The sequence below is a fragment of the Raphanus sativus genome, chromosome 4, assembly GCF_000801105.2.
Source record: "Raphanus sativus cultivar WK10039 chromosome 4, ASM80110v3, whole genome shotgun sequence".
Classification (NCBI taxonomy): domain Eukaryota; kingdom Viridiplantae; phylum Streptophyta; class Magnoliopsida; order Brassicales; family Brassicaceae; genus Raphanus; species Raphanus sativus.
In genome coordinates this window covers 36,955,444-36,977,567 of record NC_079514.1, presented here as the reverse complement: position 1 = coordinate 36,977,567, position 22,124 = coordinate 36,955,444, and the positions used below count along the sequence as shown (strand labels likewise).

Below are 22,124 nucleotides of genomic sequence, written 5' to 3'. Positions count from 1 at the left end.
CTGCTAATTAATACATATGACCATTAAAAACAGATTTACATGCTACTGACTATATATCTTCCAATTTATCGTCGCTGGTGAGCACTAAAAAAAGCAACAAAAACACATTCTTCTCATATGTTTCAAAGAAGCATGGGAAGCTGAATCTGTTTGGACATGGGTCAAAAAGATACTTCATAATTTCCTTTTATATGTAACTTCCTGATGTTATTATAACTTTATTATTGTTTAATAATGACTTTTGGAAATTCAAAGTATGGAAAAAAAACTAAAACCATTAGTTTAGTTTTCACTTTTCATGCAGGCAACAATGGATTTCTAATTTTAGGTCACTGAGTTTAGTTTTTTTTTTTTTCTAATAATAAGCCCAGAATAGATTTTAACGAATCAGATTTGTTAGGAAGAGCCAGCCTTGATCTACCGTTAAGAGATTTACGACCCTTGAAGTTATCCTCCAACCAAGCCTTTCTTGGATTTGAGTAGAGAGACAGAATCTAATTTCAATGAAATCCAAAACAAAGCTCCAATGTCGGAGCTTCTTCCTCCTCCTCCTCCACCACCAAAGAGGGCTTCTTCTTCTTCCGGATTTGCTGATCCCGCATTAGCATTCCCTGAGTTTGCAGCAGCAAACCAATGCGTGCTCGAGAGAGTTCAAGAGGAAGAAGGAGAGGGAGAAGATAGCAGCTACGGGAAAGGTTCTTTTGACCTAGGCTCGAGATCATTCTCAAGTCCTTCCATCTCTAGAAACGAATATGATCATTACGTTGATACCCCTACAAAGGCTCCTTCCTTCAAGCTCCCTCCTTCTGGTTTGAGGGCGTCGTCGTCGTCTGGTTTCAGACATGAAGAAGAGACAGACCGCAGTAGAGACTCAGGTTCCTTTGTGGATCGTATCGGTGAAGAGGAGGATAAGAGAGATTGGTCTGGATGTTTCAGAAAATGCTGTGCATGCACGTGCATGTTCCTTTCAACCGTCCTTATAATCGTCTTGTTGACGGGTTTGTCTGTGAACTCTTCACTCCACTCTAGACTGCCTCAGGTTTCTGTCACAAACCTCAAGTTCTCGAGGTTGGATTTAGCCAATACGACAACGGATCTTCTGTTGAATGCGAACGTGAAGACGGTTCTGGAGCTGTCTAACAAGAACGATCAACCAACGCTATATTACAGCCCCATGAAAGCTTCTGTCTCTTCTGAGAACATAAACCTCGGACAGAAGAAGCTTCTTGGATTCACGCAAAGCCCTGGAAACGTTACCTACTTGAATATTGCCACAAGGATCAGAAAATCCAAGGTGTATGATGTTGATTCTACGTTGCTGAGGAATAAAGAGAAGAATCATGAAGCTGTGGTTAAAGTGTTGGTGAGTGGGAAACTGGGGTTTGATTGGTTGGGGTTTAGGGTTCGTTTACCTATTGTTATTGCGTGCGAAGATGTGAAGCAGAGTGATGTGATAAATGGACTCAAGCCTATGTGTGATGTTCGAATCTTTTCCCAATGAAACCGATTAATACACAAAGACCATTTCACCTTTGTTTTGCTTTGTCACTTTTGTATTATTTTTTCTTGTTGTAGATGGAATAATATAGAAAAAAAAAGAGAAGTGACTTTTGTTTCTATAAAATTTAACATCAAGAATCCACAAGTTATTGTTCTTTACCTTGCAACATCATATTTTATGATTTTTCTGTATATTATGTGTACTTTCTTTTTGAGCAAATTTTTTTATCCATTAGCTTGCAAGTTTTTTTCGGTTAATAAAAGTATTTGGGTTAAAGTTCAGCCAAATGTTTAAGAAATCGATGGACGGTAACTAGTGTTTTGTATAGGAGTAGCAGCTAGGCGAATTATTCATGACCAATGCTTAAACTTAATGAATTATTGATTTATTATAATTATTATATATTTTAATTTTAGATATTAATTATAAAATTATTCTGATAAATTATCATCAAAATTAGATATACAAAACAAAAGAAATTAGAAACTTTTTGGACTTGTCTAATATTATTTCTTAAGATTTAGACAACTTTAAATTGATTTAAACCGATTTCAACCAATTTTAAATAATTTCAACCTACTTAAAATAGTTTAAACTGATCTGAATAGTATAAATAAGATTTTATGAAAATTGTTTCAGATATGACTCATTTGCCACCTACACTGATTTTTAAATCCATGAGTTAAACTATTTTAAGTGGATAGTACCAATTAGTCATGGGTATTCAGTTTTTTTAGCTCGGATCCTAGTTAGTTTCTTTTTGTTTTAGCTTTTTTTTTGTGGCAGACAATTTTCAGTTACATTTTAAATCCCAAACTGTTAAATTTGTATCAAAATCGCACATTTATACCTAAAATCAATGAAAAATAACCTAAAATAAAGGGGAGAAGTCATCTACTTCATGTTTTATATCATATAAGGTAAAAGGTTATATTTGTATTGTTGATCTGAACAGATTTTTGGGTGAAATTTTGGTTGTGGGTGTTGCCTAAGTTTCTAATGAAATTTAGAACATATTTTACTTCCGTCCGTTTAAGTTATCTAATCAAATTTAGAACATAGTATTTCACCCAACAATTAATGTTGCCTAAGTTTTCTAATGAAATTTGGAACATATTTTACTTCCTTCCGTTTAACCATCAACTTATTTTTAGCGCGAATAGAATCCAAAACTGACAAGTTTACGCTTTAACAGTCATTGCCACTGTTTAGTTTAGTTATTTAGTTTGTAAGTTAATGATTGTGTTTGTAAGTTTGTTGAAGGTTTGGTTGGTTTGATACCAGAAAAATGGGTTTCATCCTTCTATCTCTAGACTCTAGAGAGATGGATTAAAAACTCCAATCACGATGAAGCCACATGCAAAATCTTGTGCGTTGCAGATCCGCCATTAATGCTCTCCCATATCATAACACAACGACTCACAAAGTCGCAACAATTATTGAATATATTTTTTTTCTCTTCTACAAAAACAAAGACTTCAGGAAAATTAAAATAAGCAGGTGAGTCGTGAGTAGTTGAGGAGTAACGAGTAAAGACGTGTAAAGAAAGCGTATTCACATTTCCAGAGCCGCGTTTCCAATTTTCAAGATTCATGTGACTATGTGAGGAACTAAACTCTTGATTATTATATTTTTTTTTCTTTTGGCAACGTGTAACAAAGATAATTTGTTTTTATTAGATTTAATCACCTAATAATCTTCAAAGCAGAGGATATAATAAAGGCTTTAGAAGACCATTCTTGGAGTAAGCTCTTTGTTCTTTCTGCATCTTGGTAAAGTAAGCCATGTTCTCTCCGACTCTTTTTGTCTCTTCTTCTTTCTGTAATAAGTATATGATCATATTTAGCTTACAAAAAAATATATGATTATATTATTAGTTTCATCGATCTCTCTGCTAATTATAAAAAACTAGTGAAAGCTGAAACTTTAGCTTTGAATTTTTTCTTGATATATGTTAAAGCTTCACGTGTCTCCTTATCCACATGCGGAATCCTTTCTTCTTATTCCTCTTATCTCATCTAGTTTGTACCTAAGTTTTTCATATGTGTGCAATGGGTTTCTCATCTAGTTGATTACCATCTTGTATATTCTTGTAGGGGTTTCTGATTCTCTCTGCACCAATAAAAGTCATGGCTTCCTCTGCGGTAAGAAAAACCGTTCTGATCCATGATCTTTTCAGTCGCTAGATCCTTGTGTTTGGTCCCTTGGTCTTAACACCTAAGATTTTTTATCATCATTTTTCAGGCTCTTAGCAAGAAGCAGTTTAAGAGATCAATGACCAAGAAATCACACTCATGGTGGTGGGACAGTCACAATTGTCCCAAGAACTCAAAATGGCTTGCAGAGAATCTAGAGAGTATGTTTCTTTACTTGACCATTGAGATCTATCTACACTTGATGTAAATAAGTAAATTACAGAAGAAATTTAACATTTTACAAAAAAAAAAAATTACAAAAGAATTAAAACATGAACTTGTTCTTGTTCTTGTCTTTGTCAGAGATGGATGACCGTGTGAACCACATGTTAAAGCTAATTGAAGAAGACGCAGACTCTTTTGCCAAGAAAGCTCAGATGTATTACCAGAAGCGTCCCGAGCTAATCCACCTCGTCGAGGAGTTTTACCGCATGTATCGTGCATTGGCTGAGCGTTATGATCAAGCTAGTGGTGAACTTCAGAAAAACGTTTCCTCTGGGATCCAGTCACAGGGCTCTCTCGAGCAATCATCTCCTACCTCCCAAGAAAAGTCAAAGGAAGAGGAAGACTCATCATCTTTGACTGATGATTCTGATTCTGATTCTAAGTCGGTACCTGATGATGAAGATGGTGACGAGGCATTGATCCGTAGGATGGCTGATCTAGAGCTTGAGCTACAAGAAACGAAACAGAAGCTCCTTCTCCAGCAAGAAAATGTTAACAACAACAGTACTGATCTCCTTCACAAGATTACTGTATATGAAGGAGAGCTTAGTGAAGCTAATGAAAAGATTCGTTTGCATGAAGAAGAGATTGCTAATCTGAAGATTGAGCTTCAGAGCTGCATGTCCTCTGGCACTGATGCTCAGGTTGATTTGGATAAAGAGGAAACTGAAGATGATGCAGCAGCAGCTATAAAATTTCAGGCCTTAGAGGAAGAGCTGAGTTCCGTGGAAGAGAAGCTTCAGGGCTTTGAGAAAGAGGTTTCTTGTCTGAGAAGCGAGCTTGAGATCAGTAAAGCTGCAGAGGAGAAGCTTCAGGGCTTGCTTGATTTGGCTCAAAAGGAAGCTGATGCTCACAGAAACAAGGTCAATGCTGAGAAGAAAGAAGTGTTGAGGTTGCAAAAGAGGATGGTAATGGTGGAAACCAGTTTACAGGAGAGAGATAACGAGATAAGGGAACTGAAAGGTGCAGTCTCTGACACTGAAGAGAAGATAACCACGGTGAAAGCACATATGAAGGGAGAAATGTCAAAGCTACTTGAAGAACGCAGCCAACTTGAAGAGAAACTGAGAGAGATGGAATCACATATAAGGCTGATCACGGAAGAGAAAGCTGAAATGGAGGAGAAGTTTAGAGGAGAATCCGAGAAGATAAGTGTAATGAGAGATGAGAGTGATGTGCTAAGAGAAGAGAGTGGGAAGAAAGAAGAGAAGATAAAGGAAATGGAAAAGCATATGAAGGAGCTTCACATGGAGCAAGTGAGGCTGAGAAGACGATCTAGTGAGCTTTCAGAGGAAGTGGAGAAGACAAGAGTGGCTGTATCAGAAGTGGCTGATCAGAAAAGAGAAGCGATAAGACAATTGTGTGTGTCTCTTGACTATTACAAAGATGGGTATGAGAGGCTTTGGAAGGCTGTTGCAGGACCTAAGAGAAGAGTGGTCTTAGCTTAATTAATATAAGAGTAGTGCAAGGACAATAACTATGTGTGTTCTTTTGAACTTAAAATGTTTGTTTTAAGGGCTACTTGTTGAAATAAGGCTGAAAATGAATAATGTATGTTGATATTAGTATATATGAATGGTAATTTTATCTCACATTTCAAAAGTCATGAGACTGATCACAAAAAAAATCTTTAGCTACAAACCCATACATGTTTTATTCTTGTCTATTGTATCTCCATCAGTCATCTTATTATTTGACCGAGTATAACATGAATGATTGATCAACTAATTGAGTTTCTAACAATGCTGACTTCAAATTTAGGAAAACAACAATGATGATTTTTTTCAAAGCATAAATACTTTTCATCTAGCTTAGTTATAACATCTCTAGTGTAAAGATTTCTCAAAACATTATAAACTATATTATATTTAGTAAGATATTGTTTTGTATATCTAAAATTCGTAAAAATGATGTGTGAAATCCTCTTAAATTTGAGATATCCATAGTAAAATATGAATAGTTTGTATATCTACACTTCAAAAAATTAAGTTAAGAAACATTCATGAGGGTTGCTCTTTCACTACATGCTAGCTGGTTCAAGTTGTGTAGTTGTTTATTTGGTTGACTCAAAATCTGATAGATATTTCGATTTTAGTTTTTTTAGAAAAAATTGTATTACCGAACTGAACTAAAATTTCACAATTTTGGTTAAATTCATTTTTTTTGTAAATTGATTAGATTGAAAGTTTAGAAAATTAGAAACCAAACTAACTTACTGCATAGCACGTACTAACATAAATAATTATAGAAAATTTTGAAAATCTTGTAATGTCTTGATGTTCGAGATATTCTTTTCACTGATATGATGATATGAATAAAAAGCGTTTCAGTGGAAATCGATTTGATTAACATGGCAAATAATATGATTTCATTATCGTCTATTTGATTAACATGTCAAATAATATGATATCATTATCAAGTGTTATTCCATATGATATATGTGAGATCATGAATTCATGTGAATTTGTTTCGTTAATCTATACTATTATTTGAGAAGTGAATTTGCGGATTTATCATATTCTCCTTAATTATTGATTTAATTATATTTTATAATTAATTATTAATTATAATAAATAATTTTAGTGATTTAGCTGATAATTTATCATTATCTTAAAAATAATTAAAAAAATCTGACGATAATATCATTATTAAATTTATGTTATATATACTTAATTCTCATTTTTTAAGGAAACATAAACCATAAAAATGTTCCCCAATCAGAAACACTATTATTTCTTCAAACTAAAACCGAAAAAACTAAGCTTTCTTAAAAGAAAATAACAATCTTTAACCAAACTACGAGAAAAACAACATGTAAAGCTTTAAGATCTAAAGACGAGAGGGAAACAGCCCAGAACATCTTTACCTAGCCGGCTAGAATAAATGAACCTGTAACAAGTTGTAAGTAGTCTCCTATTTATCGGAGGTGTATGTTTCATTTTATTCCTGTTTCCAAATGGGCCATGATACAAAGGACCCATGAAATAACAATTTAAAATCCAAAATCTTTATTTTTTTGGAACTTTTAATTATGACATATAATTATTATTTTTGAGAAAGGGCTGACATATAACAATTTTCAATTATTTATTCACTATAATGATACAATATTATATATAATTGAATAATATTATTTTCAAGTATTGTTTTTAAAACATATATTTTCATTTCAAACATACTAAAATACAAAAAGAATTAAAATAATGCAAATAGATTAAATAACAAACTGTAAGATATAAAATGTGAATATTGGTTAATTTTGAAAATTCTCTGATTAACAAATTTTGTAAATGTATTAATATACGATAGTTTTAAATTGATTATAAGATTAATTAAAGTGGAGTTATCAGATTAATATAATAATGGTAAATAATAAAAAAAAAAAGGAAAAACGCATCTCTCAACTCCAATACTGCACTATTATTGGATGTTGTACATGTTTCAAAGTGCATTATTACACAACATAAGAGTAAACAAAAAAAATATTTTTTTTATGAAAACGGTATTGGATGAAGAACTCCATTTCAATTGTATTATTTTGTGATTGGTAACCTTTTGCGGATTTGACATTTGCCACTTCAAAACCGTCTTGCGAATTGTTTCCAATCACTATCTTAATTTGTAGATGCGATATGATTGAACAGAGTATCACGTGAATGTCTGATTTAGTGATATGAAACTAAACGGTAGTAGTATATTAATTATTAATATTGATTTGATGTTAACTAACATGTAATCAACTCTTTGATGGGCATGTATCATGGAAAAAGGAAGAGATTTGTGCTGTCAAGTAGGAGAGATCTAGAATTAGTGAACAAAGCATCATACTTTCTGAAAGAACACTTCATGGTTCCACCATTTTGGGTCAAGATGCTAACAAAGGAATGGTTAGGAACAATGAAAGTCGTTGGATTCAAGCCGAGCGTCTCCGTCCTGAGGATCATCATTCTCCTGACATCCACCACCATCTCTCCCAGCTCCGTCTTCTCCCTTCGTAATTATACATTCTGATATATACTTTCTTATATATACCTGTTTTCTTTTGTAAATATCACGAATAAAAATGACCACACTCACTTCTGCTTTGCATGCATAAGCATACATCATTTTCCCATGTTTGAATACATGCATAAACACAAGACAAGTAATATGCATTTATTAAACTTTCATCACGAAGTGCATACAGAATGTGATAGTTTACACAAATACAAGACAAGTGATATCTTTTTGATGAGTTTTAGATTTATATTTTAGTTCCTTTTAATCACTTTAGATTGCATTTAGGTGTTTACATTGCATGCGTATGTTAGTTCATTTATGTGCCTTAGGATTTTGAGTGCTCAAATGGAAGCTTTGGACAACATTGGAAAGTTATTGCTGCAAATCAGATACTTTTGGGGCGGAAACGAAAGAAGACAAGAATCCAGGGCAAAGGTTGCATTTTCAGAATATTCACTTGCGCTAGATTGCACATTCAAAAGCTTTGGGATTGATTCGAGGGGACAATTCTGCAAATGTTAAAGTCTGCGCCCGAAATAAAAACAATTAGAAGTTTAGGGACTTGGTTGCAAAAAAGCCAAGAGTTGGCCATTGTTGCTCCTCGAGCTTTCACCTGCGAGAGACGCGACGGCGCCGATTGGCTGAAGCCACAGTGATAATGGAGCACTGAGGAGGAGTGAATTTTCTAATTTGTCATGTTCTTCATAATTTTAGGTTTAGTCTATTTTATACTCAATATTAATAATTTTAGTAAGTAATTTTTGCGATTTAGTTGATAGTTATTATTATCTGAAAATAATATATACTATTATTTATAAAGTGATTTATCTTATGTGTCAACTTCTCCATGATTTTAGGAAATATTTTTTAAATTTATATTATCATTTATGAAGTGATTTAGTTTATGGGTCAACTTTTCCATGATTTTAGGAAATATTTTTTTCAAAAAAATATATTTTCTATTTCTATTCTATTATTAATGAAGTGATTTAGCTTATTTGTCAATTTCTCTATGATTTTAGGAAATATTTTTAAAATGTGTCAACTTCTCCATGATTTTAGGAAATTTTTTTTATAAAACAATATTTTCTATTACAAAAAAATATTTTAAAATATAATTTTTATAATTATACATTGTTGTTAACTGGAAAATAATATTTTCTATTATAAAAGATTAAGACTAGAACAATTTATAATTAAATATTAAGCAATCGAAAAATGATTTTGTTTATATATCATGTTTTCCATGATTTTAGATATTTTTCTTATTATATATTAAAAATAATTTGAGAATTTAATTTAAAAACAAATTTCTATTAATAATATTAGGTTATATTTTATATTAACTAAATGATTATAAATTAATATGATAAATCATCAAAACTATATTTAAAAAAAGATAATTCTTATATATATTTTGTTATCTGAAAAATAATATTTATATTATAAAAGATTCAGACATAGAAAAAAATTATAATTAAATATTAATCAATAAAAGTGATTTTGTTTATATATCATTGTCCTCATGATTTAGATATTTTTTATTATATAATTAAAATAATTGTATATTTAATAATATTAGATTATACGGTATATTAGCTAATTGATTATAAACTAATATAATAAAATCATCAAAATAGAAACATCTTTTTAAAAAAATAAGATAATTCTTATATATATAAATTTTGTTGTTATCTAGAAATAATATTTTTTTTATCATAAAACATTAAGATATAGAACAATTATAATCAATTATTAATCAATCAAAAATATTTGTATAAAATATTTTCTAAACTATTTCTAATATATAAGTACTTTTAAAAGTTTATCACAATAATAAACATATATATATTTTGATGAATTTTTTATCATATATATATGTTTGATTTAAACTTTATGTTAAAACATAAATAATTATTTATTATATTGAGTTTTGAATTAGTAAAAAATAATTTAATAAATTATTTGTAAGTAGATTATGCCCGCATGTGCGGGCAAAGCACATAGTTTAAAAAATTATAATGATAATACCATATTTAAATTTATATTACATTTACTTTAGTAATATTAAATTGTCTCTATTTTATATACATAAGACATAATGAATCATCTATCTTTAAGATAAATGTTTTAGGAAAATCAAAACTACTCATGTGATAATTTCTGAGAAAAAATTGGCAAATAGTTCAAAATTATTTATACATTAGATTTGTTAAAATATAATCATCCATAAATTAAAAACGAATTTCATTAATTTAATAATCATCATCTGAAAATATTGTATATATAATGTCTAAAATATTTTACATCATAAATATAAGTTCATGTATATATGAATGTTTTCAACTTTATTTTAGGTAATTAAATATATTTTATTTAAAAAGAAAAATTTATTGTATATAAAATTTTAATATTTAATTAATTATTAAATATTACAAAGAATGAAAATAATTTATTCTAATATTTACAATTTTTCTAAAATTATTAAACCCACAGATACCGACAACAACCTTGTTGTTATAAAAAGACTTATAAATTTTATGTGTATCGGAAATTTTATAGAAAGAAATTTTATACCCGCAGGAGAAAGATAACACTGATGTATGATAAATAAACGAGAGAGTGTTTCTTATAGAAGAGAGGAAGAGAGGTGTGTTTACAATCGAACGAATTCGTTCGTTTATATAGAGAGTAAAAAGAAAAAGTTACTGTGCGTGCATAGTGACGTGGGCTCCACATAATAAATCTCATTTGTCGAAGTTACGGTGCGTATATCTTTGACGTTGCTTCTTCTTCTGTTTTTCATGTTTATAACACTCCCCCTTGGAGACCAGTGTCACTATCATCTTTTGCTCAACGTCTTTGTTGCCTCGTTAAAAACCTTTCTAGGAAAACCCAATGGGAAAAACCATAGTAAGGTAAAAAGAGTACAACCACGTAAGCTCCCCCTCGAATGAGCAGTCATAGATCCTTCTGATGACGCATTCCAATATTATGAACATGTTTTCTGAACACCGAGGTAGGAAGTGATTTAGTGAAGAGGTCAGCTGCATTGTCGCATGATCGAACGTATCTTACTTCAATCTCTTTCTTCTTCTCGAGCTCTTGGATGTATGAGAAGAACTTCGGGTGTATATGTTTCGTTGTTTCGTTCTATCGCTTTTGATATATCCTTCCTTCGTTTGAGCAACACATGCCGCATTATCTTCGTATAGAATAGTTGGCTCCGTATTTTCGTCAATTCCGCTGCTTGAACAGATATGTCGGCTTATTGATCTTAGCCATACACATTCTCTACTTGCTTCATGGAGTGCGATGATCTCAGCGTGATTTGAAGAAGTGGCTACAAGCGTTTGTTTCTGAGAACGCCAAGATATAGCAGTGCCTCCGATCGTGAAAACGTATCCTGTTTGTGATCGGGCTTTGTGTGGATCTGAAAGATATCCTGCATCTGCAAAACCAACCATTGGACCTTTTGAATCTTTAGAGTAAAATAAACCCAAATCAATGGTCCCTTGAAGGTAACGAAAGATATGCTTAATTCCATTCCAATGTCTCTTTGTGGGAGATGAGCTGAATCTTGCCAAAAGATTAACAGCAAATGATATATCAGGCCGTGTACAATTTGCAAGGTACATCAGTGCTCCAATTGCACTTAGATATGGTACTTCCGGACCAAGTATCTCTTCATTTTCCTCAGATGGTCGAAATGGATCACTTTCAATATTAAGTGATCTAACGACCATTGGAGTGCTAAGAGGAGTTGATTTATCCATGTTAAAGCGTTTCAACACTCTTCTAGTGTATGTGGATTGATGCACAAATATACCATTTTGATAATGCTCTATTTGTAGGCCAAGACAATATTGTGTCTGTCCGAGATCTTTCATCTCAAATTCTCCTTTGAGATAGTCTGATGCCTTTTGTATTTCCTTCTGAGTTCCAATAATATTTAGATCATCAACATATACCGCGATTATCACAAATCCGGATTTTGTTTTCTTGATGAAAACACATGGACATATGGGATCATTTACATATCCTTCTTTTGTTAAATGCTCACTGAGACGATTATACCACATACGTCCAGATTGTTTTAACCCATATAATGATCTTTGCAATTTTATTGCACATAACTCTTTCGGTTTGGAACTTAATGCTTCTGGCATTTTAAATCCATCAGGAACTTTCATGTAGATATCTGTATCTAATGACCCGTATAGATAGGCTGTAACAACATCCATAAGACGCATCTCAAGATTCTTATCAGCTGCTAGACTCATCAGGAATCTAAAAGTGATTGCATCCATAACAGGAGAATATGTTTCCTCATAATCAATTCCTGGTCTTTGAGAAAAACCTTGGGCAACAAGACGAGCTTTGTATCTTGTGATCTCATTTTTCTCATTTCGCTTTCGAACGAAAACCCATTTGTACCCAACAGGTCTCACATCTGCAGGTGTGAGTACAATAGATCCAAATACTTCTCGTTTATTAAGCGAATCAAGTTCGGTTTGTATTGCATCTTTCCATTGTTTCCAATCATGTCTCTTTTGACATTCATAAACAGATTTCGGTTCTGGATCTTCAATTTCCTCATTTATTTCACTTGACACAATATATGAGAAAGCATCATCAACATCATCCTTTTCATTTCTGTTCCATATCTTCTTATTATGAATGTAGTTGATAGAAATCTCATGATTCCTTTCTGATTCAGGATGCTCTACTTTTTCAGTATTCTCATCGTTTGTTTCTTCCAAAATACTTTCTGCTATTTTGGGTGTATCAGTCATCTCGATATCCTTTTGTTTTCTAGGATTTTTATTCTTAGAACCAGCAGGTCTACCTCGCTTCAAGCGTGTTTTAGACTCACGTGTATCATTTTCTTTTCCTTGATCATTTGGTACTTTGATACAAGCAGGAGCATTTGCAGCTGGTATATGAGATTTAGTTACCGTCTTGGTATCCGCAAAAGCATCAGGTAGCTGATTTGCTATACTCTGTAAATGCATGATTCGTCGAACTTCTAGTTCTGACTCCTTAGTAGGAGGATCAAGATATAACAACGAAGGTACACTCCATTTGATATCATTTTCTACTTTTTTTGTTTTCTCCCCCTAGAACTGGGAATACTTTCTCATCAAAATGACAATCGGCAAAACGTGCCGTAAAGACATCACCAGTCTGTGGTTCTAGGTATCGTATAATTGATGGAGAATCACAACCAACATATATTTCCAACCTTCTTTGTGGTCCCATCTTTGTACGTTGTGGTGGTGCTACAGGCACATATACCGCACAACCAAAAACTCTAAAATGGGAAATGTTTGGTTCTCGACCAAATGCTAACTGTAATGGAGAATACTTATGGTATGCACTTGGTCTGATCCGAATAAGTGCTTCTGCATGTAAAATAGCATGTCCCCATACAGAGGTTGGAAGTTTTGATCTCATGATCAATGGTCTTGCAATCAATTGCAGGCGTTTAATCAAAGACTCGGCCAAACCATTTTGAGTATGAACATGAGCCACAGAATGTTCAACTTCAATCCCCGTTACCATACAGTAATCATTGAATGCTTGGGATGTGAATTCACCAGCGTTGTCTAATCTAACTCTTTTAATAGTGTAATCGGGAAACTGTGCTCGCAGTTTGATTATCTGAGTTAGAAATCTCGCAAATGCCACATTTCGAGATGATAATAGACAGACATGTGACCATCTACTGGATGCGTCAATTAATACCATAAAATAGTGGAATGGTCCACAAGGTGGATGTATGGGTCCACATATATCTCCTTGAATTCTTTCAAGAAACTTTGGTGATTCTGTATTAATTTTGGTTGGCGACGGTCTTACGATCAACTTACCAAGAGAACATGCAACACATGTCATTTTATTCCCTTGAGAAATCTCCTGTATTTTCAGTGAGTGACCATGTGAGCTCTCTATGATTCTACGCATCATTGAGGTGCCTGGGTGGCCGAGCCGATCATGCCATAATGTGAAATCTTCTGGATTTTCTTTTATTACAAGATTGGATTCGATTGCATCTATGTAGGTATGATGCAATCCCGAAGGGAGTTCGGGAAACTTTTCCAATATATGTCTTTTGCCATATTTCTCAGAAGTTATATACATGTACTTCCTTCCATCCTCAGTTGCAGACTGAGTATCATATCCGTGACGATAGATATCTTTGAAACTCAACAAATTCCTTTTAGAACTCGGAGAGTATAAGGCATTTTTTATGGATAATCTTGTTCCATTTGGCAATGTAAATTTAGCTTTACCAGCACCTTCAATCACGTCTGCAGGACCTGATATTGTATTGACAATAATTTTTGTCGTTTTTAAATCAGAGAAATATCTCTTTTGTTTCAAAATAGTGTGTGTTGTTCCACTATCTGGTATACATATTTCTCGAATCCGTTTCTTGGATTTTGTTCCACTGGCATTCTGATCCATTTCTGTAATAGTCATAAACATCAATAAAAGAGAAACATGAAATTCATTCATATAATAATCATATCAGAAAACATACAATAATTATACATTAAAGTAATGTTAAAAACATCATTATTCGTTTAAGACAGGAAATGTAATAATTATACATGACAATACTGAAGGTTATTTAGTAATCTTATTATAAGCACTTCAGTTCTCTTCAGGAGGAATCTAGTCTAGCTCATTTGCGAAATCAGAGGCATCGAGGTACGATGTCCCCTCAAAATTTTCGGTGAGATTCACTTCCTTAGCTTTGCCTTTCGTGGATTCTTGATATAACTTACAGAGATGTGGAGGAGTACGACAGGTACGAGACCAATGTCCCTTACATCCACATCTGTAACATACACTCTCACGCTTCTGCGTGGTATCTTCTTGAGTTTCTTTGCCTTTAGGACCTTGTTCGGATCTAACCCATTTGTTAGATCCCTTCCATTTCGGATTGTAAGTTTTTCCACGTTTGCTGTTGAAATGGCGACCACGACCACGACCCCGACTGGTTTGGGTTCTTCTCTCTGAGTTTTCTATCGACGTAGCATTCGCTTCAGGGAATGCTTTGGCTCCCGTAGGTCGGGAATTGTGATTTTTGATCAGAAGCTCATTGTTCTTTTCAGCCAACATGAGCGCAACCATCAATTCAGAAAATCTCGTGTACCCGCATTTTCTGTAAATTTCGGGTAAGAAGTGAAGCTGTTTGTGGAAAGTGTTGTAAGTCTTATTCATCATTTCTGCTTCAGAGACAGGGTTACCGCAATACTTCAAGAGTGAAACTATCCTCAGGACAGCGGAATTGTATTCTTCAACCTTTTGAAAATCCTGAAACCTCAGATTTTTCCACTCTTCTAGAGCATGAGGGAGGTTGACTTCCTTTTGGTTATCGAACCTTTCTTTTAAAGCTTGCCACAGTTCAGCTGGGTCTTCTATGCTCGCATAGTCATGCGTAACATTCTCATCGAGGTGTTTTTCAGGAAAATTATCGCTTCAGCCTTATGCTCAGGCGGCGATTTGTTACCGATTACAATCGTCTCGGTTAACTTTTTCATAATCAGATAGGGTTTCACGTTTGTGACCCATCCGACATAGTTTTCGCCAGTTATTTTGAGAGCCGGAAACTGAAGATGCTCGATTCTTGCCATTTGCATTTCTAAAAACAAGTATAATAAATTTTATTAGAATTTCATAATATTTAGAATGAACCATTTATATTAATCATGCAAGCAATTACAAAGAGAAACAATGTATAGAAAAGTAAACCGATATTCATCGTAAATTCTCCCGGAGCAAATTCTCCAACGAATAGACCGTAAATAGAAACACAAATTAGAATTGCAACTAAAATCAAAAACGCGCGGATCATCTTTTTTGAGAGAGAAAATTGAGAGAAAATTATTTGAAAATATTTGGGAGAAGATGAATAATTTTTGATGAAGAAAATGAGTGAAGTATGAGTGTATTTATAGATGTAAAATTACTGTTCATAGCCGTTTGAAAAGGGTAAAATTTTGAAATTTTTTCTTTGTGACCGTTGGCGTTAAATCGTTGAATCGAAAATCAGTCTGAAAATATCGTAATAATCAGTCAATCAATTTCAGTAAATTTCACGATATTTTTATATAGGTGAGCAAACATTTATATAATAATCACGATATAATAAACAGATAAATATCAATCGCATTATGGTGATAAATAAATTTCCATATTAGTATTAAATAAATTTTGCGGCGGCACAGCCAAGCCAAATAATTATGGTGTAATTAACAATCAAGGTTTATTAACGAGGCGACGTACCGCCCGCATTAATATAGATAAATAATAGTGAATTTAAAGCAAACCTATAAAATAATAAACAATAATATAGGCGGTATACCGGCCATTATAGCAGGGTAAATATGATACATATAAACTTTACCGAATTGCAGAGTGATCGTGCTGATAACGTGTTATAAAAAGACTTATAAATTTTATGTGTATCGGAAATTTTATAGAAAGAAATTTTATACCCGCAGGAGAAAGATAACACTGATGTATGATAAATAAACGAGAGAGTGTTTCTTATAGAAGAGAGGAAGAGAGGTGTGTTTACAATCGAACGAATTCGTTCGTTTATATAGAGAGTAAAAAGAAAAAGTTACTGTGCGTGCATAGTGACGTGGGCTCCACATAATAAATCTCATTTGTCGAAGTTACGGTGCGTATATCTTTGACGTTGCTTCTTCTTCTGTTTTTCATGTTTATAACACTTGTTAATATTATTAACGACAAATATAACACTTTTCATAACGAGTAATAAAAGCAACTTTTGGTTATGTGGCTGATATAGGCCCGGTCTACAATGTGTCGGTAGGACCAAATAAAAAGGCCCATGTAAAATTTGTAGGGTGCCGTGGAACAATATGGTCAGCTCGACTTTAGGAGAAATATGGTGACAATTTTGGGCAATGGTTGAATTTGGTGAGATTGTGAGAGGCAGGTGACACCATTTCTCCATGTCTCTGTCTTTCGTGGTAGTGGTAGGTGACACCATTCCTCTACTATAATTATCATCTATCTTATTAAAACAGAAACATTCTGTTGGACCTAACATTTATTTTGTAAGTTTTTAAATTAAATACACATTTATACTGTATAGTTAAACCTACATTAAATCACTAATGTTTCTTTCTTTATATTACTATCCATGTTTCCAAACAATATACTTATTTCTTTATACTACTATCAATGTTTCCAAACAATATATTTTTATACTACTATCAATGTTTCCAAACAATACAATAATTAATCTTAGTTATTTTATATATATATCATTTTCTCTTAAAAATTTTGTAGAAACGTTATAATTTCATAAATTGCAAAATAATGAACTTTAAAATTTGGATTATAAGATTAAATTATGAAACTATTACAATTTAAATCCAATTAGATTACATATCGGTCATTCATCAGTTCAATCGGTTAGTCTCGGGTTTTAGTGATTTTTTTTAATATGTATATTTTAAAAACCTAAATTGAATTGTTAGATCTCCGGATTAACCGGTATAATCACAATCGGATTGAATTTAAAAACACTGATTTAAATGCAAAAATATTTTAAATACACACTCTTTAAAAATTACCAAAATATTTGTTAAATTATTAGTGAAATTTTTCATCGTAAAATATTCCGCGCTTAAAGCGAATCAAAATCTAGTTTATCTTTAAAAGAAAAATTTCCTTATCATGTAGCGCCACACATAATGACATATGAGATTGTGCTATAGTTTATATTTGAAGTCAATAGAGTGGTTGCTGCTAAATTGACGACATTGAGAGGGATTTTCATGGATGTATTGTATATGTGCCAAAACGTCTAAGCCTTTAATTGTGCTTCAATTCACGTTTATTTTAGTAACCTTAAAAGAAGAAGATAAAATCATTTAAAAAAAATCATAATAACGTCATGGTTTCATGACGGCGTGAGCTTTGACGACGTCTCAAAACGCCTCGAGTTCAGACCTAACTTTCATGTGTTCATTCTTGTCCTTTGACTTTTTCTTCTTCTTTACATAGTTTTCAATTTTCAGTACGTTTGTATTGATCGCATGGCCAAACCGTACATTGGGTCTCCATTCGTAAACATCTGGGCAAACTGCCTATACACTACTGACTCACTGATTTAATCAAAAAAATTTAATCAAAAACTAACAAAATTTTCCAACAATTAAATATAAGATTGGCTACACGTTGTAGAAAGTTCACGTCACCAAAAGGAAATGAACTTAGCAAAAAAAAAGAAAAAAGGAGAGACACACAAAGATGGACTCTCATAAAGTTTTAAGAAGCTTACCTGTTTTGAAATCCCTTCAAACAACCTTTAATTGTCCAAAACAATCTATTTTATCAAAACGTAAATATTACATGAAACTAACATATACTTGCACTATTATTTACAATTTGTGTCCTTAGAAAAACTTAAATGCTAAAAAAGAAAAAAGAAAAGCTTAGATATACATTAAAGGTAACAATGTCAAATCAATTTCCAAATAATTTATTCACAATATTTTTAATATACTTTATTTAAACATAAATATATTTATTGTTTGATAAAACAAAATATGTTGAGAAAAAGGTAAAATCTTCTAAAAATAAATATTTATAAAACGATTCACTAATTTTTAAAATATTAATAAAAATAGTTTATAAAACGAAAAATAAAATTAGTTATTGTTTTTACATTATATAACCATAATTTATTTTTTAAAATAAAAAGACTATATGAAACTAAACATATAAATTATATAAAATTGATTGATTAACTTATTTTATTTCATAAATATGCAATTACAATCATTTAAATAAGTAAATATAATATCACCCCATGTTATAACGGATTAAAACTTAATTAAGAAACTATGTAATATATCTAAAAAAAATTGTTAAAATATTTTAATTTTCTGCATCTATAACTATATATATTATACTACATGACTAAACATCAGAAACGTAATTGTTAAAAACAAAAACATGCATCTACCTTTTATGACATTGCATAAACAATATATACTAGATCTTGACCCGCCCAACCGGGCGGGTATTTATTTTATGTTTTTAGTTTTTTATTTATAAATGATATATTTGTGATATTTAAATATAAATTTAGATTGAAAATTAACATTTGTAGTTATAATAAAAATTAAAAGTTTAAAAAATATTTTGATATAAATTTTAAATTCCTAATTAAAATAATATAGAGATGGGTCATAATTTTTTCCAATTCCAAAATCTTAGCATTCTTAATAACAAATAAAATAATTTATAAATACCTAAAATATATAAACATATTTGAAATTAAAATAAATTTGTTTTAAGAAAAAATCTTACGCCATTATTGTTTATTTTCTATAGTTTGACCCGTGGCCGTATAAATATTTGCTTTCACTTCAATTTTTTTCTTTGTTCAATGATAATATATATATATATATATATATATATATATGTGTGTAAATTAATATGTATTACATAATTGTTAGTATAACATTTTAAAACAAAAATTTTATTTATTACTTTAAATAATTATATTATGTGATTTTAATCGTCTATTATATCACAGTATATCATATAAAATCTAATATTTATAACTAATTGGACTTATATTATAAAAGTGTTATACTAACAATTTATAAATAAAATATTTTATATTTTATTTATATGATATATAAATTGGTTTTGATGTGTGATTTTTATTTTATTATTTTTATCAATAAATATTGAAAAATATTAAATGTTAACAAAATATTTATTAGGAAATTTATTTTGGTTAATATTCATTCTATTAAAGAAATCTATTATTTAAATTAAGAAAAGACATTAAATACTTAAATCTATCATTTAAATAAGGAAAAGACAAAATTCTCTACTATCTTTGTTACCAAACAAAATTTAATTTTTTTAAAGACTCTTATCCCTGTTACCAAACAAAAGCTTAAAGTACTTCTACTTTAATAAGATAGATTTACTAGAAAATAAATTGGCATATTTTTTCTTGAAAATGAGTAATATTATATAGTAATTAGACAGCAACAAAAAACTCAACGATTTATTGTGAGAATAAAAATACAATTTTAAAATTAATTTTAATGTATATTAAATGAGATGTCACTTTAATAATTTTTGCTTAGAATACATAGGTGAAAGTTTAAGAAATACTATTATAATTTTATTGGTTAATGATTTTTTGATTTTATTTAGTTTAGGCAAAACTAAAAGTACATAAGCAAATTCACTCAAATGTCATTTTATATTTTCAATGTACATAATATATTTTTTCAGTTTTTATCTTTGTTTTTAATTCATTAATTAAAAAAATAACATAATGTATTAAATAAGGGTACAACAGAAAAATTACTAGTTTTCTAAAATTTGTGTGCTAAAACCTTAAAGTACACATTGTAAAACAGACAAAGTAATATTTAGTAGAAACAAAAAAAATTATATTTTATTCATTTATAATTATTTTTATTTTATTTGAGTAAAATACTATATCTCACTTAATATATAGTAAGATTGGTTCTAAGGATATTTTCAGATTTGACTAAAATAAATAAAAATTAATAGATCAAATTATAATAACTTTTACTAAGCTTTCATTTATGATTGATTCATAAAAAATATTTAAACGTTATCTCGTTTGATGGGAAATCGGCCAATTCATACCTCAACAGAAGACCGTGGTCCCGATCAGTACATACACTCGGACCTTGTGCTAAAACATACATCAACACGTAATATATTCAAATTTCATACATCAACTAACGAAATTCGGCTTTTACATACATTGACCGTTTATCCATTAGTAAAAAAAACGGAGTCTGAGCTGTCCGTTAAATAATGATTGCGTGGCTTTTTATATTTTAAATAATTAATAATTAATAAAAATAATTCTACATATAAGGGAGGTGAAGGGATTCGAACCCGGGTCTGCACAAAATAATAACATGCTATTTAACCACTGTGACAAACAATACTTGTAGAATTTATACAACATAGTTTGTATTTGTACCTAGTGAATATTTCATTCATATATAGCAATTCTCCCAAATAATTATTTAAATAAACAGTGAAAAAAATATTAATTCTCTCAAACAATTGTTGTCGAAATATATATTTTTTAAATTCAAAGTTTTATGAAAAAAGATTTCCAGTTTTTTTTCAATGTTTTGAAAAAATTTAAAGGACAATTCTCCTAAATAGATTATTTTCAAATTTTTGTCACAAAAAGATACTAGGGAGGAAAATGACCAAAAAATTCATTTAATAGGTAAAAGATTCTTATATCATATATATATATATATATATATATATATTTCAATAAAATTAATAAAAAATATTTTTTATAGTTTCAGATTATATGTTTTCAAATTCAGATTTTTATATATTTTTCTGAAAATATTTTTTCGAATATTTTTTTGTTTAAAATGAAATTTTAAAATATTTTCAAAAATTATTTTCGAAAAATATTTTTAAAATTTCATTTTCAAATTTCAAATATATTTGTGAAAAAACCTTTTTAGTGTTATTCTAGGGTATTTCTCTCTTTTTTAAAAAAAAATATTTATTATTTTTTATTATTTATTATTTTTTAAAATTCAAAACCACCTCTCAACTCAAAACTATAAGTGTATATTAGTTAATCCTAAGAATATAAATGTATATTTACTTTAATAAAACCTCCATAGTTGAAGAATCAGAATTCTTGCTGTAATAAAATAAATTTAAAGTATTTTCAGAAATTCAAAAAGTTAAAAAAAATTTGAAAAAGTTTTAATTTAAAATCATATATTTCGAAAACTAAACAAATTTTTTTTTATTATTCGATTAAATAATTATTGGAGATAATTGTCATATTTGAATGAAACATTCATTAGGTATAAATAGGATACAATAGAAAAAGAATCAACGAAGCATGTTTGGCACAGTGTTTATCGGACATGTTGAAATATTGTCCAGACCCAGGTTCGAGTCTCTCTTACCACATTTTAGATAGTTTTTATTAATTATTTAAAATATAAAAAGCCACGTAATCATTATTTAACGGACAGTTCAGACTCCGTTTTTTTTGACTAACGGATAAACGGTCAACGTATGTAAAAGCCGAATTTCGTTAGTTTATGTATGAAATTTGAATATATTACGTGTTGATGTATGTTTTAGCACATGGT

The 22,124-nt window shown here is 30.6% G+C and overlaps 2 protein-coding genes and 1 pseudogene across 4 annotated transcripts; 2 read left to right on the top strand and 1 right to left on the bottom strand.

Moving 5' to 3' along the window:
- The first annotated feature begins 493 nt into the window (after window positions 1-493).
- Window positions 494-1,692, top strand: LOC108853479 (uncharacterized). Its single transcript, XM_018626892.2, has one exon. The coding sequence runs from the start codon at window positions 527-529 to the stop codon at window positions 1,499-1,501; it is 975 nt and encodes a 324-aa protein (XP_018482394.1). The 5' UTR covers window positions 494-526; the 3' UTR covers window positions 1,502-1,692.
- A 1,277-nt stretch (window positions 1,693-2,969) lies between these two features.
- Window positions 2,970-5,515, top strand: LOC108848601 (protein NETWORKED 4B). 3 transcript variants are annotated; one of them, XM_057009898.1, is made up of 5 exons: window positions 2,970-3,103; window positions 3,181-3,278; window positions 3,598-3,645; window positions 3,746-3,857; window positions 4,000-5,515. In XM_057009898.1, the coding sequence occupies exons 3-5, from the start codon at window positions 3,631-3,633 to the stop codon at window positions 5,367-5,369; spliced, it is 1,497 nt and encodes a 498-aa protein (XP_056865878.1). In that variant the 5' UTR covers window positions 2,970-3,103; window positions 3,181-3,278; window positions 3,598-3,630; the 3' UTR covers window positions 5,370-5,515. The 3 variants fall into 3 exon arrangements, with proteins under 3 accessions (XP_056865878.1, XP_018477499.1, XP_056865879.1); XM_018621997.2 differs by having other exon boundaries at window positions 3,010-3,095; window positions 3,210-3,278; XM_057009899.1 differs by having other exon boundaries at window positions 3,049-3,095.
- Window positions 5,516-14,511: 8,996 nt separating this feature from the next.
- On the bottom strand, window positions 14,512-15,779 carry LOC130511028 (uncharacterized; annotated as a pseudogene).
- Window positions 15,780-22,124: the final 6,345 nt, after the last annotated feature.

Coding starts and splice junctions, on each gene's coding strand:
- LOC108853479 (XM_018626892.2), top strand. CDS start 527: ATGTCGGAGCTTCTTCCTCCTCCTCCTCCACCACCAAAGAGGGCTTCT.
- LOC108848601 (XM_057009898.1), top strand. Junction 3,858..3,999: donor GCTTGCAGAGAATCTAGAGA/GTATGTTTCTTT, acceptor TGTCTTTGTCAG/AGATGGATGACCGTGTGAAC.